At 37.2% G+C, this 26,731-nt stretch overlaps 2 protein-coding genes across 14 annotated transcripts in view; both read right to left on the bottom strand.

Annotated features, from left to right (window-relative positions):
- Positions 1–8,839: 8,839 nt before the first annotated feature.
- On the bottom strand, positions 8,840–19,692 carry LOC309495385 (NACHT, LRR and PYD domains-containing protein 3-like). Its single transcript, XM_082165092.1, has 7 exons — positions 19,557–19,692; positions 13,999–14,176; positions 11,678–13,546; positions 11,358–11,531; positions 10,567–10,740; positions 9,907–9,953; positions 8,840–9,825 (listed from the first exon to the last, which is right to left on the bottom strand). Exons 2-7 carry the CDS (start codon positions 14,046–14,048, stop codon positions 9,290–9,292), a joined length of 2,850 nt encoding a protein of 949 aa, XP_082021218.1. The 5' UTR covers positions 14,049–14,176; positions 19,557–19,692; the 3' UTR covers positions 8,840–9,289.
- Positions 19,693–19,828: 136 nt separating this feature from the next.
- Positions 19,829–26,731, bottom strand: part of LOC309495374 (NLR family CARD domain-containing protein 3-like) — a gene marked incomplete at its 3' end in the record, with an annotated part of 48,224 nt that continues 41,321 nt past the window's right edge. For 10 of the 13 annotated variants that reach the window (XM_082165062.1, XM_082165074.1, XM_082165068.1 and 7 more), the window contains 5 exons: positions 24,343–26,666; positions 24,144–24,225; positions 23,176–23,695; positions 21,461–21,637; positions 19,829–20,633 (listed from right to left, as the gene is read on the bottom strand). In XM_082165062.1, coding sequence (XP_082021188.1) covers positions 26,119–26,666 — 548 coding nt within the window. The remainder of the gene's footprint in view (positions 20,634–21,460; positions 21,638–23,175; positions 23,696–24,143; positions 24,226–24,342; positions 26,667–26,731) is intronic. The other 3 variants (XM_082165071.1, XM_082165069.1, XM_082165070.1) reach the window with 3 other exon arrangements.

The raw sequence follows: 26,731 nt of genomic DNA, 5'->3' as shown, positions 1-26,731 counted from the left end.
CATAAAATACTGTTACTCACATTGTGGGTCACCTCTCTACTGGCAAACCCATGTGCAGCGACGGCTGCCATTTTAAAGCTTCTAATTGCCCAATTGGAAGGGCACTTTCATTGTCAGTGACATCACAGGGGGAAATCAGGGAAATTATCATTTCTCAGACATTTTTCTTTGCAATGTTGAGACATCATTTTGTAATTAATAGTGTGATGCATAGGTTGCATGTTAACACCATTTGTTTAAAATATTTGTGTAGTTTTATCTTGCTTTAAAATGATCATTTATACATGGTATGTTCCAGAAGTGGGAGGAGCCTAACTCTATAAAAGGGCTCCTGGTAGCCATTTTTAGGAGAGTGTTTGGAGTGTGGGATCACTCCTTGTATTTTTGGGCCTGGATATTGGCGTAGCCAGAATACATGTGAACCTCTTATGGATTTATATATATACATTTATTTTGCCTTAGTTTTTGTTACTGTATATATTTTTGCTTGGGAATCACTTTTGCACCAAAATAAACACCCTGGATTGAAAATTCTTCTCCATCGTCACTGATTTTACACCTTCACCGACGGTACACCCTAACACCTACTCTCAGGGAACTGAGGTTACAATAGTAACCGAGTAGATTTGCTAACTGTTTTCTCATCGTTAAATCACTGATGTGAACTTACAAATGCACTTCCAGTGTTTTCATTTACGCTCCCTGAGTTTTCATTCGCCGTTCTGACGCATAGCTCTCGTGGGGGCGGGGCTAGTAGCAGTGTGTTCTCATTGGCAACTGAGTTTTTTATTGACAGCTTCTTCACCTGGAAGTGAAGACATCAGTGGTGTGTTTATGTGTGGAGCACAAGAGATCTATTCAGTCTATTCAAGTGTAATTGTACATTAAAGTACTGTATATAAGGGTGTACTCACACTAGGCACGGTTGCCATGAACCGGGCCCTAGTACGATTGCCCCCCCTCCCCACTCCCCCTCTGGCCTGCACTCACATAGGGTTTCAGCATTCGTGCCGGAGCACGCTTACTTCATTATGGTGCGACGGTTTCGGGATAAACAGGAAGAGCGGCGCTCTCACTGAACACAATGGAGTCCAGCACGGTTAGCGCTCACACTGCATGCGAACCGCGCCCGAGTCCAACTGAACCGTGCTCTGGCCCACCTCTTCCAAGCGGGCCAGGGCCGGCTAATCGAGCCGCGCCCGGGCACGGTTCGGAGCACTCACACTAGTCAAACGAACCGCGCTTTGGTGGTCAAACGCACTCGGGCACGGTTCAAACTGGCTAGTGTGAGTACACCCTAATACTTAAAATATTGTATAGTGTCCATTGTTTTCGGAGAATATTTGTTTCTTCCTGATGATTCTTTTGCATGTTAGGCTCTGATAAGGTTGAGCTGTTACAATTTAAAGAGAATACTAGCAAACGTGTGTGATATATTCAGCCGTCAAGAAAGTTTCACTTCAGGTAATCAAGGTTGTCAGGTTGTCACTTCAAGTAATCATGGCCTTCACACTACTCATTGCTAGCATATGCATTTACACCATCAAAATTAATGATCACTTAAATAAGAGAAATTTAAACAATATGAAATTTATAATCGTGGCCTGCTGTCAGATGATACAGACCTCAAAGGGCATTTCATTACATATGTCACACAAATAATGTTCTTGTTGCCATTATTTTTTTTCATGCTGATAATTTTATTTAGTTATTTTATTTAGTTAATATTATCTTCTATATTTTATTTTATTCTATATTTTAACAATCATCAACAGTTTCAATTGTGACTTATACAACCAGTTAAATGAATGTAATTGAAAATATGAATTAAAATAAATTTACATTCTTTATTGACACTAAAGCATATACACAAGTATCAAAGTGAAAGTCTTGGATGCAATTATGTTGTGACAGGAAAGACCAGAATCCACAAAACATTAACTGCAAACTATACATGTAATGCACAGTATTCTCATGATATACATTACTATACAAAATGCACAATTACAAATTCATATACATTTTAAATTCTCTCATCATTTACTCTCCTTCATGCCATCCTAGATGTATATGACTTTCTTCTACACATAAACATAAACAAAGAATTTTTAAGGAAATAATCCATCTCTGTGAGTCCATATAATACAAGTGGATTGTAACCCATGTAGGCGACAGTTGGTCGGAAGTGATTTTTAATAGTTAAAACAGTCATATTATTAGTATTTTTCTTATCTAGCCTATTGTTTGACTTCAGAAGGCATTGACTCATCCACTGAGGTCGCATGGATTACCGTCACGCGGTATGTAGAGATGGATTACTTTCCTTACAATCTTAATTCGTGTTTATTTGTAGAAAGAAAGTAAAATGCATCTGGGACAGCATGAGGGTGAGTAAAATAAGTGAGAATTTTATTTTTGGGTGAACTATCCCCTTAACATATATATGCTGTTGGTATGCTAATCCAAGATCAGCATAGACTAATAAGAATAAAGTGCAACCTCTTGTGTACTTGTGAACTGTGTTTGTTTTAATCTACATTTACATTTTACATTTATTCATTTAGCTGACGCTTTTATCCAAAGCGACTTACAATTGCTATATATGTCAGAGGTCGCACGCCTCTGGAGCAACTAGGGGTTAAAGGGATAGTTCACTTTGAAATTAATTTTTGGTATGTTTTAGCTTACCTCAAGGGCATCCAAGATGTAGGTGTCTTTTTTTCCGCAGTAGTTTCAATTTTGATATTTTTAGGTCAAACCGTTCTTGTCTGTCAGTCATATAATGCAGGTCTATGGTCACGGACTCAAAACACAAGAACAGAGTCCAAATTAAAACAATTCCCCGTCGTCCAAATTAAACAATCCCCCATCGTAAGTACACATTGACGGCCTAAGACACGAAACGAGCGGTTTGTGTGAGAAAACGAACAGTATTTATATAGTTTTTACCTCTTATACGCAGACATGTCGAAGTGCTCTGATCTGACGTGTGCGCAGACTGGTGCAGAGATATATACACTAGATGTCGCCTTAAAGACATTCGTTCCAATGAACTGCCGTAGACAAGGCGACATCTAGTGTATATATCTCTGCACCAGTCTGCGCACACGTCAGATCAGATCACTCGGACATGTCTGCGTATAAGAGGTAAAAACGATATAAATACTGTTCGTTTTCTCACACAAACCGCTCGTTTCGTGTCTTAGGCCATCAATGTGTACTTACGATGGGGAATTGTTTAATTTGGACGACGGGGAATTGTTTTAATTTGGACTCTGTGCTTGTGTTTTGAGTCCGTGACCATAGACCTGCATTATCTGACTGACAGACAAGAACGGTTTGACCTAAAAATATCAAAATTGAAACTACTGCGGAAAAAAAGACACCTACATCTTGGATGCCCTTGAGGTAAGCTAAAACATAACAAAAATTAATTTCAAAGTGAACTATCCCTTTAAGTGTCTTGCTCAGGGACACATTGGTGTCTCACAGTGGATTCGAACCCGGGTCTCTCACACCAAAGGCATGTGTCTTATCCATTGGATAAGGATCTAGAGGAAATTAAAATATTTGCTAGTTTATATTAAAATAAAATAAATCAGGTGTCTGAAGATCAAGATCCCAGTCATTCAAAGGTGACGTGTCTGAACAAAGTAAGATTATTGTCTGATAGGGACAGTGGATCTCTGGTACTATCACTCCATCCTCTGTGTCAGCATCAGACTTTTATGTAAAAGTTGCTCCACTCCCTGGAAAATGAGAGAGGAAATGTATTATAATCTAACAATACAAACTGCTTTGAACTCCCACATAGTAACAAGTTGCAGACTTAAAATATTTATTCCAAACAAATTATATAAATGTTTTAAGGGATTTTACAGTACAAAATATTTACCTCGGAGTCATGCACTATTTATCATCTGTAATACTGTTGTGTAACCAGTAGATGGCTGTATAGCCCTATAAATAAACATATCCATGGCTTAATGTTTGGCTGGATGTTTTCAATCATAATTACTTGCATGTATTAAGTTTTTAATTTGGACATATATTTATTATTAAAGACTATTAAAGATTAAACTTTTTTTCTCAGAAATGTTCATTTGAAGTGCAATTTTTTTGCATTATTATTAGTCAAATATGGACACAGAAAAATCATTTTATTTCTCATACTAGCTACATATAATAGTTTTATTATGCATCTTTATCACACAAAAGTAATCAGAATAAATATTGCGACCAGGGCGATACTTAAAAATAATTGAGTGTTTACATATTATGACCAGAGACGTGTTCTGTGGTCAAGTCGTGTCTCTCCTCTTTCAAAAAGTTAGGGGTGGCTGGGGGGAAATATGATCTAATCGAAGACTGTAACCGAATGTAGATAAGTAACGATTGGGCTAACAGTTAAATCAAGACAACACAGCTGTGTTATGGGCTCTCACTGAGCTCTAAAATGCCTCTCCACCTGAAAAAAGCAAGTACTGTATTATAAATAGTATTAGTATAGTATTAATAAAAAATTAAAATGTAAAAAATCTGACTTACCACGAGTGGGCTATCCAGTATCCTGATAGCGACGATGACGCTCACATCCTAAACACAACACTGACGTCTTCACTTCCAGGTGAAGAAGCTGTCAATCAAAAACTCAGTAGCTAATGAGAACACACTGCTGCTAGCCCCGCCCCCACGAGAGCTATTCGGTTGTTAAGTCGTGACGTAACCAATACTCATTCCGGGTCCAAAGTCCAGGTCCTCTCTACCTACCTACCGCTTTCGCTAGTGTTTTGGTTATTATTGAGTGTTTTTACAATGCCGCAGTGCTGTGTCCCGTGTCCCGAGCTAACTCACTTCAACCTCGTAAATCTTCTTTTTCATTGATGCCTGGACTCTACCCTTAATTATGCCACCTGAGTGATGAGCTACACTAACCACTCTGTTGGTGTTAAAGGAATTTAAACCCTTTTTGACCGCCAAGGGTGCCTCACTAAGAAGGACGTGATCGTAAATAAATTTACAGGTTCCACCGTTGTTATTTCTGGACGAGAGGAGCGCTTGGACCCAAAACGTCACGTGTGACGTCAGACTTAACAATCGGATATGTGTTAGAACGGCGAACGAAAACTCAGGGAGCGTAAACAAAAACTTCAGAAGCGTAAATGAAAACTCTGGAAGCGCATTTGTAAGTTCAGATCAGCGAAAGAAATATGAGAAATAGTTAGCAAAACATGCAGTGTTAAAAAAATTGCCTGCGATTTATTCTTTTTCAGTTTCAAAGATATTTTATTCAGTTTCATTTTATATTTTCATTAGTTTCTTGAAAAGTTACGTTCATTATTACTGGCACAAAAGTAATTCCATAGCTTTTAGGCCTAAATTGAAGTCAAATAAATAATTCCATTTCACAATATTACTGTTTTTGTTTGTATTTTTAATCAAATAAATGCAGCCTTGGTGAGCAGAAGATATTTCTTTTAAAAAATAAAAAATCTTACTGACCCCAAACTTTTGAACGGTAGTGTGTATGTAATGAAGGTCAGTTTCCCGGGAAATAGCTCAAACCACTGTTACACAGAATTGACACATTCAGATTGAAGGGTTCAGTCAAAAATTGTTATTTAGGTAACCTTTTTCACACACAAAAAAAAATTAAACAGTTACACAAAGTTCAATTTTCACACAGATTTTTTTTCTCTCTCACATGAAAAATGACAAAAACAGTAAACAGGTTGCTGCTAAAGTTCAGTTCACGTAGCTTTCAACAAGCAAAAGAGAGTCTTTGATTCATGTAGTTCGTCTTTTTTTTCAAACTCAGCTTTTCGTGTTCAATTTCAACCAAAAGAAACCCAAAAAATAAATACAGTACAGGCCAAAAGTTTGGAAAAATTTAAATTTTTTATGTTTTTGAAAGAAGTGTCTTCTGCTCATCAAGCCTGCATTTATTTGATCAAAAATACAGAAAAAAACAGTAATATTGTGAAATATTATTACAACTTAAAATAAAAGTTTTCTATTTGAATATACTTAAAAAAATAATAATTTATTCCTGTGATGCAAAGCTGAATTTTCAGGATCATTACTCCAGTCTATCACATGATCCTTTAGAAATCATTCTAATATGATGATTCATTATCAAAGTTGGAAACAGTTCTGCTGCTTAATATTTTTTCATAACCTGTGATACTTTTTTAGGATACTTTGATGAATAAAAAGTAAAATAAAAATAAAAAGTGGGGTGGTTGTGGCGCAATGGATAAGACACATGCCTTTGGTGTGAGAGACCCGGGTTCGAATCCACTGTGAGACACCAATGTGTCCCTGAGCAAGACACTTAACCCCTAGTTGCTCCAGAGGCGTGCGACCTCTGACATATATAGCAATTGTAAGTCGCTTCGGATATAAGCGTCAGCTAAATGAATAAATGTAAATGTAAATGTAAAAAAAATTAAAATAAAGAAGCAACTCAATTTAAAAATAGAAATATTTTGTAACAATATACACTACTGGTCAGTCATTTGGGGTCAGTACTTTTTTTTTCTTTCTTTTTTTGAAATAAATCAATACTTTTATTCAGCAAGGATGTGTTAAATTGATAAAAAGTGATAGTAAAGAAGATTTATATTATTAGAAAATATATATTTTTTTTTTTGAATAAATGCAGGTTTTTTTTTAACCTTTTATTCATCAAATATATTAGGCAGCAGAACTGTGTGCAACACTCATAATAAATCAGAATATTACAATGATTTCTAAAGGATCATGTGATAGACTGGATGTCACATGTGACACTGAAGACTGGAGTAATGATCCTGAAAATTCAGCTTTGCATCACAGAAAAAAATGAAAATTTAAAGTATAATAAATTGAAAACCAATTATTTTAAATTGTAATAATATATCACAATATAAAAAAAAAAAATCTGTATTTTTGATCAAATAAATGCAGGCTTGATGAGCAGAAGACATTTCTTTCAAAAACATTAAAAATAGTAATGTTTCCAAACTTTTGGCCTGTACTGTAAATAAATAACTAATCAAAACAAGCGTTTGGTGTGTGCGGTATGTGTGTGTTAACTGCGTGAAGCAGTCTGTGAAGCGGCCGCAAACCAGGGAAAGAGTTTGGAGACTTGGCGTGGGGTGGTTAAAAGATGATGGACATCACCACTAGTACCTGAGGCAGGCGAACGAACCGGGCTGGATTGTGTTGCACCAGGCAAGCAAACCATGCAGAGCTCAATTTCACTTTGGTGATCGCACCCAGTCAGCGCATGCACAGAAACTCCTCCAGCAACTAATAACAATGACTGCTTTCAGGTAGCGTGTGTCCCACTCTGATAACCTACACGTTTGTTTTGTTTTTTTCGCTCACCCCTCTTCCTTTTTTCTCTCTCTTTTATATAAAATTACCTCTTCACTTCCTCATTGTTTTTTTGTTGTTGTTTTTTCACTTCAATCTATTTTACCTAAAATGTTAATGCTTTGCAAAAATAATGGTAACACTTTACAATAAAGTTCATTAGTTAACATTAGTCAATGTATTAACTAACATGAACTAACAATGAACAAAACATTTGTTACAGTATTTATTAATCTTTTCTTAAAGGGATAGTTCACCCAAAAATGAAAATTTATTATTATCTCTCATTGCGCGTTCACAGTATTATTTAGGCGTTTTTAACTTTACAGCTCACCATCATTTGTGCACCATTTTTCCAAACACACACACAAAAAAAAAAACTCTGTTATTTGTTAAATTCTCAGTTGCACTTGGAATGTTCTAAATTGGCCCCAAATACACATCTGCTGAGTTAGTAATACACCCAACACAGGAAATGCAAATGTCCTAATTGCTGACACAGCTCAATTACAAAAACTATAAAAAAATTAAAAAAAATGGGAAAAGGCGTAAGAGTGAGAGGTTTTGGAGAGGATAGAGGAATGGTAATATTGAGAGGGAGATGAACAATGGAAGAGGTAGAAAGAGATGAGGGGAAAGGAACAGATGGTATAGGAAGAGGAGATGGAGCAAGAAGAGTTTAATATGTAGGAGAAGCAAGAGCTGAGGATGTAGAAAAAGGAGTAGAGGGAGAAAAGATGGTAAAGTGGAAGGCAATGGTATTAGTGGAAAGAGCAAGAGAAGAAAATATAAGAAGACATGGACAGAGGGGAAGGGGAGAGCAAGGTATAAGAGGAGAGAAGAGGGGTAGAAGGATAAGTTTCAAATTAAATCCGAGCCACCCTAATTGACCATGTCATAAATTATGGTCTTTTCTTGAGGGAAACTGGACAGAGAGTTCAGCCCAATATAAACATTGTGCCACAGTCAATGTCCCTGGACAACAAGTGCTGCAATCCACTGGTGTTGTTGTGGCACACAAGGCTGTCTTGGGGCCGAACAAATTAAGCAAAATTCTGTAGTTGTTTGGAACAATGTCCAATTTCACCATTCAGCACTGGTGCAAGAGTGGTTTGAGGATGGTGTTCCTTACAGCATTTTCTCCTCTTGGAGATGGAAAGTATATGATCACAACTCTTAGAACCAAGTAAGTCTTCAAGCCATGGAAGAAGCCTGCTGAGAAGTTGAGGCACAAGGATGGATCCAGCATTCACAGCTTTTTTCCTCTTCAATCCATGACTCGTGAAAATATATGCTGTGATGTTGCTGAAATTATTTGAACAGATGTAATTGAGAGCAAAGATCTATAAAATTCATTGATTCAATGATTGCAGAACATTTATTTATTTACTTATTTACTTATTTATTTATTTTTTGTTTGAAAAACCCATTGTTATACAACTAAACTCGTACTTTGAAGAACACAATGAAAGAACATGAACATTTTCATTCATGTATTTGCGTATCTACAGCTGAATTTATCATCAAATCAACTTATAACACGCGTGTAGTTTTGATGTTACTATTTATTTTTGATAAATGCATTACTAGAATAAAATGCAGTGCTTCATTATGCAGTGAATACTGAAATGTTTTGCCAACATAATAGTGCTTAGTCTGCTGTGTAAATGGTTTTGAGAGCATCTACATTAATTTGGAAAAATGTGTCAAATCGATTGAGAAAAACTGTAATACATGAACTAATGTTAATGAATGAGAGCTTATTGTAAAGTGTTACCAGTGTATTAAAAGGGTATGAACACCACAACAAACTTCTAAACACAAACTAAATAACTTGTCGGTACAGAGCTAAAAAAAAATATTTATATCATATCATATATTTCACTTGGTGTGTGAGAAACATTATTTGCTATTTCCCTGCTGTAGATTGTTAAATCTGACAGAGATACACTGAGCAGTTGGAATAAAAAACCCCAATGCCAGCATAGAGGGGTTCAGTGAATGTGGTGTTGAATGTGTGCAAGTGTGTGAGTGTGTGTGTGTCAGAGACACTGTAGAAGGACAGAGTGCCGGCTGACACGTCAACATACACTCCTACTCTAGTAGATCCTGATAAAGGTACAGGAATATCAATGCTGATTTTATCATACCAGACTGTGAACCTGCCTTTAATACAGCTCACACTCCAGGACTTTTTATTGAGTCCATAATCACAGTCATCACTTCTTCCTTTCCTGCTGATTCCTTTATATGTCACTGCTATATCCACCCAGCCGCTCCATTCAGCCTCCCAGTAACAGCGTCCAGTCAGACTCTCTCGAGATAGAACCTGTTCGTAGTTCTCAAACCTCTCTGGATGATCCGGATACGGCTGCGGCTCTTCCACAAGAGTTGCCTTTCTCTTGTCATCAGAAAGAATGAGTTTAGCATTTGCTGTGTTTGGATCCAGTGTGAGATCACAGGCATCTGAACACGAGAAGAAAGATTAGAACTGTATCATGGACAGTTTTTAAGCTATGTTGATACATGTGGTGTTTGTAGACCTACATTTTAGCAGTCCTGGTGAGATCCTGAAAGTTCCACCATTATTCAAACTAGACAAATACACACCAAAAATAAAAAACTTTCAGGGGAACAGTAAAACCTCATTAATACTAACACAAACAAATCACAAACTTTCATGTTGATCTAATGACAAACTTGTCAATATCCACAAAACCAAACCTGTTAATAGCTAGCTTTAGTATTTTTATTTTGTCATTTCAATATTTAGCACCTTTCACAGTTGCTTTTCAGTGTAAATTGTATTGTAAAGTGTGTTTTACATTGCATAAAAAAAGACAATCACAACCTAATTTTTAGTTTGAGTTTGAGTAACTTCTGTTTTAAACTCGAGAGTAATACAATGTGAAAAAATGTATTTATTCATTCATATACAATTTTGGCCATAGTGCTCAGCCCTATTCATTCCTTTGTGGGTCAAAAATGATTGATAATGTATGTTAAACAAGACAACAATGCAGTGTTAATCTTAACAATTAAGAATAAAATCAATCCCTGCTATATACAAGTGCGTGTATGCACACACACACACACACACACACACACACACACACACACACACACACACACACACACACACACACACACACACACACACACACACACACACACACACACACACATGTATCAGACTGCCAAACATACTTGAGTATCTGCAGTGAGCAGTTTGGATCCTTCAGTTTGTCATTGAGTAGCCTGACTCCTGATTGTCCTGGGTGATTGTAGCTCAGATCCAGCTCTCTTAGGTGTGATGGGTTTGAACTCAGAGCTGAAGACACATAACAACAGCCTTCATCTGTCACCATACAGCCAGACAACCTACAGAGAGATATGCATTATGTTGCATTAGAATTACACATTAAAATTTAGAAATCTTTTACATTCTATGGTGACTGTTGAAGTCACATACAAAATAAGTCAATAATAATATTAATCACAATAATATTCAATCTTAAAATTAAGTTCACAGTTCTCTGATGTCAGTTAATGGATATGACATGCAGGTAAACAAATAAATATTTATATATATTTTTAAATTATTTATTTATTTATTTTAATTTTTATGATTTAATTAATAGCTTCTCATTAAACTCACAAACCCCTGCAGTTTCATCACAACCCCCAGTCTGGGAAACCATGATGAAATTTAATATTTAATGCACTTCATGTAGTTGATGATAAAGAACAGAAAACATTTTCTTTCTCTTTGTATTTTTATAACAATATATGATACAAGATTATCATATTCAAATCAATGTGATAAACAAGTTAGGCCAAAAGTAATCTAAAAGTAATCAACAAGTAGTCAGATTATATTACCTTAAATGTGTAATGTAATTTATTAAGTTGCTAACTTTTTGTCATGTAATTTGGTACCAGTAAATGACTACAACTTGTAAGTAATCTAACCAGCACTGCCCACTTTGTACACAAACCTGAGTATCTCCAGATGACAATTATGACTCTTCAGTCCATCAGAGAGCAGCTTCACTCCTATATCCTGCAGGTCATTGTTACTCAGATCCAGCTCTCTCAGGACAGAGTTTGAGGATTGTAGAGCTGATGATATAATTTCACAGCACTGACCAGTGAGATTACAACCAGCAAAACTGAAAGAGAGTAAAACATTACTTTTCAAATTATTACATTTCAAAATTCAATATGATTTTATTTCTTGTGAACATCATAAAATATAATTTATTACAGAGATGATAATACTGCTATACTAAAACATTTTCTTCATTGTAACACTCACAGAGCCTTTGTGCAGTTCATCACAGCTGGTATTAGTCTTCTTCTACCCTGATCTGATGTGTTGTATTTCTTGAGGTCCAGCTCATCCAGCACCTCCTCTGACATCTGAAGCATGTAGGCGATTGTTGAGCAGTGAGCAGGAGAGAGTTTCTTCTCTGAGTGTTTGTCTGATTTCACAAACTCCTGAATCTCTCTGGACAGAGACTGATCTTTGACTTCCAGTAGACAGAGGAACAGATTGATGGATCTTTCAGTGGAGAGTCCATGTCCATCTTTGATCTTCTCTTTAATGTACTGTGTGGTTCTCCTGATGCTCTCTGAGCTGTTCTCTGTGTGTGTCAGTAGATCCTGTAAGAGTCTCTGATTGGACTCCAGTGAGACGCCCAACAGGAACCGCAGGAACAGATCCAGATGTCCATTCTCACTCTCGAGGGCTTTATCTACTGCAGCTTTAAGCAAATTATGCACCACATCAATAAACTGCAATGTGTCAACATTTTTCATTACATAATGGTAATAAACATAGAAAGCAGCAAGAAACTCCTGAATGCTCAGATGAATAAAGCTGTAGACTTTCCTCTGATGAATCACAGATTCTTCCTTAAAGATCTCAGTGCAAATCCCAGAATACACTGAGGCATCAGTGACGTCTATGCCGCTCTCAATCAGGTCCTCCTCATAGAACATCACATTGCCCTTCATCAGCTGTTTGAAAGCCACTTCAGCAAGTTTCACAATCACTTCTCTGTTTGACTGCAGAAATTTCTCTGGATCTCTCTCTTCATACTTCTGATTCCTCATGTTGATCTGAATCAGCAGGAAGTGGCTGTACATTTCAGTCAGAGTTTGAGGGATTTCTGCACTCAGATCTTCTTCCAGGAGCTTCTGAAGCACAGTGGATGAGATCCAGCAGAAGACGGGTATGTGGCACATGATGTTGAGGCTTCTTGCTCTTCTGATGTGTGAAATGATTCTGCTGGCTTGATGCTCGTCACTGATTCTCTTGCTGAAATATTCCTCCTTCTGAGGCTCATTGAATCCCTGAATCTCTGTCAGACGGTTGATGTATTTGGAGGGGATCTGATTGGCTGCTGCTGGTCTGGAGGTGATCCAGATGAGAGCAGAGGGAAGCAGATCTCCTTTAATGAGGTTTGACATCAACACACCCACTGATGAAGTCTCAGTCACTTGAGAAACTGTCTGAGTGTCTGAAAGCATCATTGTCATTCTGCTTTCATCCAGACCATCAAAGATGAATACAACTTTACACTGCTCGTAAATCTTTGAGTCCAGATCTTGAAGTTCAGGATGAAAGTCCAGCAAAAGTCTGTGAAGACTGTACTGATGATCTCGGATCAAGTTCAGCTCTCGAAATGGAAGCACAAACATGAAATCTACATCCTGATTGGCTTTTCCCTCGGCCCAGTCCAGAATAAACTTCTGCACAGATATGGTTTTCCCGATTCCAGCGATGCCTTTAGTAAGAACAGTCTTGATTTGCTCTTTCTCCTCACATCCTGGTTCAGGTGAGGCTTTAAAGATGTCATTGCAGTAGATTGGAGTGTCTTGAGAGTGTTGTGTTCTGGCTGTTTTCTCCATCTGTAAAACCTCATGTTCTTCATTCACTCCTTCTCTCTCTCCCTCTATGATGTAAAGCTGTGTGTAGATCCTGTTCAGAAGAGTTTGATTCCCTTGTAATTTGTTTCCCTCAAAAAATCTCTCATACTTGTTCTTCATGCTGGTTTTGTGCTGGTCTTTGACTCTCTGTAGTTCATCATTTTCTGGTTTCTGTAGGTCTCCAGTCTCCTCTTGCTGTGTGATGTGGGTCTGACAAGAGTTAACAGATCTGATCATACCATCTCTCTCCATTCTTCAGAGAAATTAAGAAACAGACAAAGAAAAAATGTTTCAATGAAAAACTCAAAACATTCAAGTGCAAAGTAATTTTCTTCAGTAGAACAGTAAAGAAAACATTTTGCTAAAATATTTTTCAATGCATCATGCACTTTCAGATATTCAAACCTAGCCAACATTGGCATTTTGTTCTCAAATGTAAAATGTTAATCTATTAATTCAATCTTTAATCTGTATGGTTTATTTGTGAACACCCCCTCACTCTGACAGTGAAATCTGTGTATGAGTTACTGTATGTGATATTTCTTAATATCGGTACATATATTGTCTTAATATTTTTTGAAGCTATGATTTTTAAATACAAATCTACATTGCATATATAAATCTACCATAAATATTCTAAAAATGCCAATCAATTAAATTTTCATTGCATCTCTATGTTACTGTCTTTGCTATGTAGCATCTTACTTTGGGTCAGAGGTCACTGTACCATCACTCAATACAGGAGGTTCCCTCATAGAGTTATTGCTCTTCAAAGACACACAGCTGGATACTGCAAATACTGCTGTCTGTGTCTGATCCTCTCTCTCCTCATGGGGACTAATTAGAGGCAGCGTCTCCCTCCGTCCTCTCCAGAATCAGTGACCTGTTTCAGGAAACAAAATACATAAAACATACAATGAATTTTAACACACTGAAAAAAGTCTGTAAACTAAAAATGACATTTTTGGATGACCAATGTCTTTAATGATTATTTCACTTAATTACCTTAAAGTTACTAACTCTTGGCTTATTACTCTACATGCTTAATATGTCAGATATTTTAACCCTACTGGTGAATGTCATAACCGAGGAAAGGATAATATATGGATCTAGCAGCTGTTCAAATCATCCTCCTCTCACAGGCGGATTGCTTCCTCGAAGAGCAAACAGAGGTTTTTAGATCTCGTCCATCCGTGAATTACGACGACACCAGATATCTGTCTCTCAGTCTGGAGTGATAGATTTCCTGATGATTTCCTGTGCCCAGGCCCTTCCTCCTCCACTTGTTCTATCCAGCATCAAAATTGCCTAGTGTTCTCTGGTTCTACCCAGCCCCAAGTTGTCTTCAACTTTTCCTTCGTCACTGCTAGCCAGTTCTCAGTCTTCTTTATTGCCGGTGGTCCCACCCAGCTCCAAGTCTTCTTTGTCACCACTGGTTCAGCCCAGCTTCAAGTCTACATCATCGCTAATGGTTATGACCAGCCCCATGTTTCCTTTGTCACTGATAGTCCTGATAAGCTTCCGACTCCCTCCTCTTCCGTTCAGTTGTCGGTGTCAGCTCTGCTAGCCCCGTTAGGCTCCTCAGCTCCTCCCCCTCTGCCAACTCAGCCCAACAATGCTACAACGCCTTGGGCTTCCCGGTCCCCAACTCCGCCTTGGTGTTAACCCTCTGAGGTCTGAGCTGTTTTCTGGGCTCTGGAGGTGTTCTGACATGCTCTGACATTTGTGTTTTTTTCTGTTACTAGTGACATTTTCATGGCTAAAGTCTAATTACACTGTATTCAGCACAAACTCTGCTACAATAATATATCAGCAGCATGTATGTAAAAGTTTGTAGTTTTGAGATAATGACATTTATGCGTGGTTTGTGAAAATACAAAAAAAAATTCTCACTGAAATAAGGCCATGAAACCCATACTGATTATTTCTTCACAAGACTTTTGAAAATTGTTTGACATAGCCTAGAATATTTGCTCCAAAACTATGTGAAAATCACCCTGACTGCTCATTCAGATAAGACAATATATTGATTTAAAATTTCTAAGACGTGTTTTGTGTGACAAAGCCATATGCGAAGAGGCGTGATCATCTCATGAATATGTAAGCTTTTTACACCTGAGAAAGACAAAGACACTCCCCTAACTGCCCTATTAGGAGCGATCAGGCCCTGTCATTCAGAGCAACCTTGCACAAAGAGATTTTAAAAAGAATGGCTTTTAGATTGTTTGGATTTATTTACAACACAACACATTCCAAAAATACAAATGACAAAAGAGCACATTGAAAACAATGATCCAAAGACAGAGACCTTTGTGCCATTCCTAAAAACATACCTTTCTTTTCCAAGGTGTTTGATTTTCACTTTACCATGTTCATGTACAGAGACTCATGTGAATGTTGAAGTCAGCAGGACTCAGTTGCATCTGGTCCCTGAAAGAAAAAAAAAATGAAAAAACTGTGAACATACTGATATCAAGAGAAACTATAGGGCTGCACGATTTTGGGAATAGATTTTAGATTTTTCTGGTTAAAATTTCTTTTTAAAATTCACAGAATACACACACACACACGTTTCCAACAATATAAAATGAACACCAGGTTTGTTGTGCCTTGTAGGCATAGGCTACGCAGTGCTGCATAAAATAATAATAACAATAAATTAAATCTTCCAAAAGATTTCAAGAACAACTACGCTAGAGAAAAATATATTGATTATCATATGTTACTTCAAATGTTTCCATTCGTTATGATGATATGAAATGAGATAATAGTAAAAACATAAAGCCTAATGTTTGGTGCATTTTTCCTTTCAAACGCAATCGCGCTCCAAAATATGATACATTAAAACGCCATCGCGCTCCAAAATATTAAACATTATGGTTATACATATCTATGTTTGAGCAGATATCCACAAACAGTATTTAACAGTAAACACGGGTCTAAATAGTATAATATTCACCATATATCTAGCAACAGTTCAACTGCAATGTGAAGTTTATGCAACAATACCATAAACTAATAAGTAAGAATTTCTTACCTTACATCTTTCTTGTCTTCAAATCGCATTCTTCTTCTTCTGAGGTAAATCCATGTAAGCTCACAGCGTGTCTTCCAAACTCGACGAAAAGCAGAGACTTGTGAAGTGTTTTGGTGTTTTGTGTTTGAGGTAACGAGGGCGTTCGCGTTCCATGTGGAGATTTGCATGTGAATCTCTTTTGCGCGAGTGGGCGTGTCGAATTAAAAAGTAATTAGCAAGCGTTTGAGAAACTGGACATCCTGTTGGTTTTATACAAATTACTTAAACAGAGAATATTTGTTTTCAGTTTGAATCCGATCATTTAAAAGTACACACTTAAATGTGTATAAAGGTATATGGCTCATAAATGTGTGAGAAGTATTCGCTGAGTTTTGTTTCAGTTTATAGACGTGCTCAAGAAAAAAAAGTTCACCGCGACGGAGAGGCAGAACGCACACCCTGTTTATTTTCTTTATTTTACAAAAGCACAATGTTTTGATTTGATTGTAAGTGGACACATACAAAAGTAGAAATATCACAGATTATTTTTTTATATTTCTTTTTTCTGTATAACCATAAATTACGGAGTAATTTAAGTTTATGTTGCTGCTATGTGAAAAAAATCCAGCAAAACGCGTCGGCGCGTTTCTCGACCTCAGAGGGTTAATCCCCTGGCTCTGCCTTGGGCCTCCGAGCCCACTATTCCACCTCGGCTCGTCGACCAGTCAGCTCCTCCTTGGCTCCTCGCTCTCTCTGCTCCACTTTGGTCCTTCATCAATCTACCTCTTCGGCTGTGCCTCGTTCCCCCACCCCTTCGGCTCCAATGGGCTCCTTATTCCCTCCAGCTCTGCCTCAGTCCTCACTAACACCTGCTTCGCCTCAGTCCTTTGGAACCCGTCACTGCGGCTTCACCTTCATCTCCTGGTCCTCCGGTGTTGCTTGGTTTCTTTGTCCATTGGACTCTGCCTGGGTCTCCACACCTCCCAGTGGCACCTCTGTCATTTGGGCTCATGATTCCATCCTGGCTCCTCCCTTCATCGATTCCACAGTGGGTCACCATCATCCTGGCCATCTTCTGGGTCACTCTGGGCTCTTGTCTGCCGCCAGCTTCTCCGTGGTCTCGTCCGCTCATTGTTTAATTGATTTCACACACCTGATCCTTGTTTAGTTTATTGGTTAACTGTGTATATTTTGTCCTCTCTTAGTTCAGTTCATTGTCTGGTGCTGTTTGTTAGCTCATACTGTTACAAGTGTTTGCCTTTCTTGTATCTTTGTTTTGTTTAGTATATTAAAGTTAATAGTTCTGCAAATTAAATCCTCTGTGCCTCACCTCATCTTCTTCCTGACCACAACCATGACAACACCATGCCTACATCGGACACGAGTGGTGTGATGCAACAAAATCAATGCAAACCCATTATAATCAGTGACACTGTCAAAAAGACACTGAAGGGCTCTTCACACTGGGTCATTCTAAACCCCGGGTAAACAGAATTCTTTCACGTTCACTTGTGGCACGCAATTGGGTGTCTGTTAGTAAGAATGTAGCCGTAACATTCTAACACGCGTATTTTCACACTGTACAAGTTTGACACCGCAATGCGGCAAAAGCCATGCTAACCCATGTTTAAAAATGGTGTTTAGAATGACGATAACCTGGGGTTAAGCTCAGTGTGAAAAGCCCTTGAGAGTAAACAGAGGCCCTGTTCTATTTCTGACGTACTTCATGCACTTGCGCTACTTCCAAAAACTGTACAAATTACAGTTTCCAAAAAACTGTAAGTTTCTTGTTCATTTGTTTTTGATGATAGAAAATGAATTCATGGCTTGCGAATGTGAATCACATTACCAGATTTTGATGATGCAGAATGTTTGTGTACTTAACCTAAATAATATTGTGTCTTTCTGTTCATTTGTAATCTTTTATGACAGAACCCCTTTGATAAATTTTCTGTATTTGAAGGTATCTTTTATACTATCTAACTATCTAACAAGCCAAATAAAGGACTTTTAAAGTGTCATAGCCTGGCCTTTCACACCTAAGAGCTTAAAAGCAAGAAATCAAGAAATGGGCGTGTAAAGCTGTGGAAAAGTGGTGGGGAAGAGGGGAGACAACAACCAATAAAACAATGACCTACAACACACTTATTATACAGAATAATGAATATTAAAATATGACACATAAAAAAAAAACAAAAAAAAACAGAGTTGAGTGCACCTTGATGTATTTTAAAAATATAATCCTATATGATAACAAACTCCCAAGAATGAGTGAGAAACGCAGAGGAACATTTAAAAGGTCTAATAATATTTACATTACGTTTATGAGCACTACAGTCTAATTCATCATGTCACCACGTTCATGATCAGACATACCGCTGTCCACTGACATAGAAATGTCCTTTTTGGCATATATATCTAATTTGAAGAAGACATGATGAAATATGTGCGTGTATACGATGCTGGTTCATGTTTAAACCACAAGAGTATATGAAATATGCTCATAAAAACTTGAAACATGCTCACTGCAGTTTGTATATGATCTACTGTATGATCCAGGTTGCGAAACTGGCCTCATGTACAGTCATATTTCCCATGTATTTGCATAGACAGTATATAAACTGGACACAGCGACCCCATTGGATTCAACGGAGACAAGTGAAGTCAATTAGAAGCACTCACTTCCTGATGGTCGAGCGTACTGCGCAGACTCACACTGAGCTTGACGACGTAGATGTGACATGAGTAACCCGTCTGTCTTCTAGTAGCTGTGCCGAGAGAAATCTGAATCATTCCCTTCCGAAACTTGCAGAGACGGAGAATGTGAGTAGGAGGTGTCCATGAGCTTGGAGCAGGAGCAACTTTTGCTAAGTTTTCTGGATAATTATTTTGTCATTTTGCCTCCACGTCCCCCCGATTGCCCGCGAGCTTCTCCTCCTGTCCATACGGTAATCTCTCTACTGTGCGACAGAGAGTCGCGTGGTTATGCATATATACATTTTCGTGTTTCTTTAGAAATAAATAATGGACAAATGGAGTCTTTAAACGCCTCAGATGTAAAGTTATTTGCTGTCAAAGTGACGCCAAAATGAATGGGAGTCAATGGAATTCTAACAGCAGGTGGGGGTCCGCTAATCAATGGCGGCGCACGGGGAAGCTTCCATATTTTATGAAACCCTGCCCCCCCCCTGTGTATTTGCAGTCAAACTCCAGCTCTAAACACATCATGGGTAAAATGCAATCTTACTTGGGGTCAGAGGTCACTGTTCCATCACTCAATACAGGAGGTTCCCTCATAGAGTTATTGCTCTTGTGGTGAGATCTGGTATTTATCTCATTCTCCTGAATAGCCCCTAGTATCAAAGTTGCTAGGTAGTCTTTTGCTGTAAGGTCAGAATAGGATTATATCACTCACTAGCTTGTTTAATTTATACCAGCAAATCTAGGTGTAGTTCCTACACTCTCATGAAACAATAATAATCATTGGCAACTAGACATATGGATCAAATTCATGCTTACCCTCCAGCAGAATCATTCCTGGAACCTTTGTTGTCCTTGGTCTTGCAAAGATTATTATAATGCGCTGTCTATCACTAGTAGAACTGTCTTTGTAAGCTGAAGTAAAACTTAACAGTGTTTGTCTTTAGAAATAAAAAAAATATTTAAACAAAAGATAAATATACTGGTTACACAATAGTTAACATTTGTAGCAAATCATCATAAGGTTACAGGTTATAATACTTCAGCTTATCCAAGCTCAACAGGGGAGTCCTGCGTGAGTGGAAAATTACACAGGCTAATTACCTAGTTCAAGCAATAGATGTAAAAAATAACCCATCCGAGGTCTTCAAGTTAAGATAAAACAGCAGAGCAATTTAAGCAAAAAGAATCTCAGTTAATAAACTGAGCTAGAAGAGAACTAATTTCTCCCCAGGGATCTCCCCAAAAATGCAACACATAACAGTCAAAAATGCAGTCATATTTATACGGAACTGGGTTACATTGTTCCTATATGCAGTTTCTTGGGTTTTTTCCAGAGGAACTAAAGCATGTGACATCAACCTTCTTCTGGTGTCGACATTGTTCCCCATATATGGGCATTCTTCCATCCTTTCTGTCTTCTGTGCTTCGGGCCTCTGTGTATGTATCTGGAAGTGTATTTGTAGGTCCAAAATATCTATCAAAATTCAAATAGTTCACTACACTCTTCAAAGACACACAGCTGGATACTGCAGATGCTGCTGTCTGTGTCTGATCCTCTCTCTCCTCATGGAGACTCATTTTAGAGGCAGCGTCTCTCTCCGTCCTCTCCAGAATCAGTGATCTGTTTGAGGAAACAAAATACATAAAAGATTTTAAAACACTGGGGGAAAAATCTGTAAATTTTTGTTTGAACAAAAGGTTCTCTGTGGAATCAACCTCACTTTCTGACAGAAATACAATATGCACAAATGTTTTCTACAAAACTAAACAGAACATGACATCTGACATACTGGAGTAAATGACTTGTCTTCTTATTTGCAGAACGCAGTGTTTTAGCAGCTCTGCAGTGTCTGTCTGCAACAATGTGAGAACAGTGAGTAATCTGTCTCTCCATCACTAAACTTATACACTCACCTTTAGTTTATCTTTCTTAATTACTTGTGCAATTAACAGTCTATTACTTAAATGATTTATTTTGTTTACATTTATTTGCTTTCTTATTTTACTCCACACTGATACCTTATTTTACATTTTATGCTATTTTTATTTTATTAGTATTAGTAAACTATGACTTCACTGAACATGTACATCGCACTGTCTACATATGCAGCTGTTGTAAACATGTAAGGTTAAAATTAATTTTGAAATTGAGAGAGAGAGAGAGAGAGAGAGAGAGAGAGAGAGATTTTAAAGTAAACTAAAGCTGAAATCAATATAAAACCAAACCAATGTACCAAAATATGAATGAGTGCTCCAAAATATAATTGTTTCAATATAATTTCAAAATTACATAGAAATTCTCTTCTAGAGAAAATGAACTTTATTAAAAATTATTGATTAAATGTGTATGCAGTTTACATTCGGGAAATAGCGATATTTTGTCATGTTATGTCTATATTTTGATATAAATGTATTAAGTGTCTATCTTTAGGGAAAAAAAATACTTACACAATGTTTTTTTTAGGTTCTGGTTAATAAAATCTTGAAAACGTTGTCTGTCGAGGATTCCACTTCCGCTTTTATGTTTGAAGAGGGTGTATTAAGCCCCGCCCACACAAAGCGTCTGCTGCTTTCATTGTTTTCTGAAACCCATTAGAGCCCTGCAGCAGATAAACACGCAGTCACCTGTCAAGAAAAGTTCAGAAAGTTCTTTAGTTTTTTACATTTTAAATAGTTAGAATGCTGCCTCTGATATTTTATAAAACGACCAGAATTATCTTTAAGATATATATATATTATTTAAAGGTGCCCTAGAATGGATTATTTTATTATTTTAGAATGTTTCCTGGGGTGCCCTTATAATGTTAGTATGTTTTTTAGATCAAAAGTTGTTATAATTTAGAAATAAAAGGCATATTTCCTAGCCTGATTTCATCCCCTGATTTGAACGCTCTGTTTGAAGGGGCGTGTCTGCTGTGAGACTTCAATGTAAACGGCCACTGCTGTGATTGGCTGACATGCTTGCATATGAAATCTGGCATTCGAGCTATCTGGAAACCTTTTACTATTACAGCTTTTATACGTTTTTACTATTACAGCTATCGGGATTAACGAATCATGAGAAGTTTTTTAAGTATTTAGATCTATTCCCATCACATAAAAGGTTGCAGTGATGACCATTGAGCAGATGACAGCCTGTTGATTGCGTGAATGAAGATCTTATCACTGCAACGCGATTTACTGATGCATAAACAGTGTTGAACGACTTTGAGAGAAAGATTATCTGTCTGAACTTGAACAATTACACATCAGAAATTCACATAACCCACTGGTTCTCCAGAGGCTCGGATGAAGGAGCTAAACAAATATTTTTGTGTTCATTTGTACATCCAAACACTGAGCAACTGCCATGCTTCGTTCGCTCGTTTGCAAGCCACGATGTCTCTCGAGGAAAAAACAATATCGCGCTGGATCTAGATAACACAGTGTAAATTATCGTTAATAAAATCACTACTTACCGCTTGCGGGAATATAACGTTAGCTAGTTGAAATTGCCCCCTTCGTCCGTTTGAGACGCCGAGAGAAGCCTGGCTGCTTGATATTGTTCCAGGTTAGAAAAACAGTCCGTGGTGAAATGGGCAGAGCAAACTAACAACTTCGAATTAAACTGTAGCGGTATCCGATTATAGATAGATAGATTAGAGATAGATCTGCCATTTTCCATATGATCCTTCACCTGCAGAACTTCTGATGATTCGGCTGCGCAGTTTCGCCTGGCCTTGAACATGGGCTGGCATATGCAAATTTTTGGAGGCGTACATATTAATGATCCCGACTGTTGCGTCACAGTTGGTGTTATGTGGAGATTCGCCTGTTTTTCAGGGGTGTTTTTCAAAAACGAGATTTAAATAAGAAAGAGAAAACTATGGTGTTTGAGACTCACTTTATGTCATGTCCATGTACTGAACTCTTGTTATTTAAATATGCCAAGATAAATTCAATTTCACATTCTAGGGCACCTTTAAAAAAAAAAAAAATCTCCTTAGTGACTGTGCTGAGAATATCACCTGATAAAACTGAAATTTTTTTTTTTTTAAATAAAAAATTGATTATTAAATATGCCACAAAATGTTATTTTTATAGTAAATCACAGCTGTAGTACCTACAAAGTCTAAGACATCTGAAGTTTAATTTGTTCATAATCTTTCGCCATATTCTCTTACCTCAAAGATAAAGTCGTAGTCTGGAGTTATTTTCAGTTCCCTGTCCAGAATGAACTTCTGCACAGAGATGGCTTTTCCGATTCCAGTGATGCCTTTAGTATGAACAGTCTTGATTTGGTCTTTCTCCTCGCGTCCTGGTTCAGGAGAGGCTTTAAAGATGTCATTGCAGTAGATTGGAGTATCTTGAGAGTGTTGTGTTCTGGCTGTTTTCTCCATCTGTAAAACCTCATGTTCTTCATTCACTCCTTCTCTCTCTCCCTCTATGATGTAAAGCTGTGTGTAGATCCTGTTCAGGAGGGTTTCATTCACCTGTAGTTTGGTCCCCTCAAATAATCTCTCATACTTGTTCTTCATGCTGGTTTTGTGCTGGTCTTTGACTCTCTGTAGTTCGTCATCAACTGTTTTCTGCAAGTGTCCTTGAGTGTAACAGTGAGCAGAACCAGCAGGACGTGTTCTGGATCTCTTTCTGCCCCGAGGACAGTCAAAGTCTTCAGATGGTCTGGACTGATCCCTGTATAAACTGTAACAGGTATTTACATAGACCAAATCTCTATACTCTCAGTCAACATCTGGACTAAACCAAATCAACAATGAAAAATGGAAAACATAGTAAATGTCCATTTACTCAAACACACAACAGCGCTGAATTTATCATAGTATCATTAGAATTCAGAACTCAGAAATATCACTTTAAATTTCCTCAAATAACTTTTTAAAAACCTCATTGCAATAAACATTACAGTGAAACAATTACGTCTGACATCACATGCAATTTGATGTGACATCATGTGATCAACTGGAAACATCTTCGTCTTTGTATTACCTTCATGTTATAATACAGGATATGAAGATGTTTAATTAAGATATTGATTTCATTTTTAAAATTCAGTCAAATTAACTTATGATGAAACCTTGTCTGAATCATATCCATATAACTATAGCTGGAAAACAATTACCTTGAAACTTACCTTGAAATATATTGATCATAGGATTGTCCGTGTCTGTAACTGTTTGAAAGATACTTCTGTGTGTTTTATGGTTCTGTTCTTCCTGTTTCATCAAAAAGCAGACATAAGGAGTGTCATTAAAAAGAAATGAATGGCATGTGCACAAGCACAAAGCTAGAATAGTCATTTGCGCATCAGTTTTTGTGTTCCAGTTTCAAACCTGATAGCATGTGCTGATTTTGTTCCTCTCTTTATGGTCTGTGGTCCAGTCTCAGTATTTGCTTATGTGGATTTTTGCAAAGTGTCTGATGTAGCCTATAAGATCTTTAGTAGAATTTATAATTCATCATTCAAATTGTTGTACTGCAAAGGTGTGTATACCCTGAGCTTAAAATATGTAAATATAAGTTTTATAAAGATATACATATTAAAAGAAACAATGTTAAATGTTCCAACAGTTTGTGAAGTATAATTTCAAATTTTAATTTTCTTCATGATTAATCAGCTATTGTAATCTCTGTCCAGAAGGTGGCGCTAAATGATCATCAGATCATCTAATCTCAATCAAGTTAAGAGAAATGCTTCTGTTTATGTGTGCATAGCAGTGTTATGACCTCTTTTCTCTAACGTTAACATTCATAGTGTCGTCAGTTAGTTATTCATATGACAAACAAATGAATAAACCTGAATTCTAATTACAGTTCTTAAATCAATGATTAAACTTACAGTACAAACAAGACTGTTGTTTCAGACTCATCATTTCAATAGGTAAACACTCAACCTTCTTCTATGAAAATTTTGGGTAAAAAACAGGCCGAACCTTTACAGTAAACAAACAGCATCTAGAGGAACCGGTTTATTGTTTTTACATTCGCATTCCACAAACCAGTTCTCATGATAATAGGCTTCCACCGCCCTCCTGTTATGCTTTATGAACTTTTCTGATTTCATAAATTGAGATCAACACTAAGAAGCTGTAGCAGATCATGAAATACCTGAGAATATTTACCCTGAGTTTATCTGTGATTGTGAATGTTCTAGACACTTCAAGACGTTCGTCTCATCTGTATTGCAGTATTTTTGTCTTATAAAGTAGTTTGTCTCGTCTCTGACAGTCAAGAGACGAAAGCTAGTCATATACAGAAAATTCCAGTTGTAGTCAGTGTTTATCGCTAATCGATTTCCACACCCTTGAAGCCTTTCTTACAGAGCAATTTACAGTAAATAATATAGTGAGATTTATTACTTTTTTATTGAGAATAGACCAACAGTGTATGCAGTGCCACATTTCAATAAAAAGAGAATACAAAAAAAAAAAAAAACAATAGTAAAAAGAGATGCACTATCAACAAAAGTCTAAAATCTAAAATTAATGTAAATAGGAAAAATGTGCAACACTCACTCTTAAAGAAATCTTACTTGATAACGAAAGTTTAGTTTTTTAAGTGCATCTCAATAAGGACATAACATTTGTTTTCATATGATTGACTGTTTAGTGCTTTTACACATTCATGTTTTACAGCATGTTTTTCTCAATGTAACATTTGCTAAATTTGTAGTTAAATAGTATATTTACTGAACTTTCCTGTCACACAGTAGAGCGTTGGTGCTTGCAACTCCAAAGTCATGGGTTTGATTCCCAGAGAAAGCAAGAACTGATAAGAATGTAAATGTGTAGCTTGAAATGCAATGTAAGTCGCTTTGGATAAAAGCGTCTGCCAAATGCATAAATGTAATTTACTGTATATGAGTTCAGTTTTTTAAGCGCATCTCAATAAAGACGTCACATTTGATTGACGGTTTAGTGCTTTTACACATTCATGTTTTACAGCATGTTTTTCTCAATGTAACATTTGCTAAATTTGTAGTTAAATAGTATATTTACATTATATACTGTATATAGTGATTTTCACAAGTTTCATCAAACTTCTCCACTTATAGTCATTTTACCAAGATTATAATGGAGGTAGAAGCGTTGTCAATGGTGTCTCTGTTGTTAAATCTGACACAGACACAGTTCAGACTCAAAAACCTTAAATCCAGCATAGAGGGGTTCAGTGAATGTGGTGTTGAATGTGTGTAAGTGTGTGAGTGTGTGTGTGTCAGAGACGCTGTAGAAGGACAGAGTGCCGGACGGCCAGTCCAGATACACTCCTACTCTCTTGGATTTTGGTACATGGGTTGGTATGTTATTGCTCACATTATTGTGCCAGACAGTGAATGCTTTACTATTGCAGAAAAGGCACCAGGATTTGTCATTGTATCCAAACTTACAGACAGTCCCTCCAATCCTGCTGATTCCTTTATAGGCCACTGCTATACGAGCCCAGGAACCCCGTTCATCGTCCCCAAGGCCCCATTCAACCTCCCAGTAACAGCGTCCAGTCAGACTCTCTCCACACATAACCTGAGGAATACCAGCAAATCTCTCTGGATGATCAGGATACGGCTGACGCTCTTTCACATATGTGATCTTTCTGTTCTCTTCAGACAGGATGAGTTGATTGTGTGCTGTGTTTGGATCCAGTGTGAGATCACAGGCATCTGAACACAAGATGACAGATATTAAAAAACAGTTTGTTAATCACATTTATTTGTATTAAATGTGC

The sequence above is a fragment of the Leuciscus leuciscus genome, assembly GCF_965113295.1.
Source record: "Leuciscus leuciscus genome assembly, chromosome: 3".
Classification (NCBI taxonomy): Eukaryota; Metazoa; Chordata; class Actinopteri; order Cypriniformes; family Leuciscidae; genus Leuciscus; species Leuciscus leuciscus.
The sequence above is the reverse complement of the archived record's forward strand: the minus strand, read 5'-3'. Positions and strand labels throughout refer to the sequence as shown.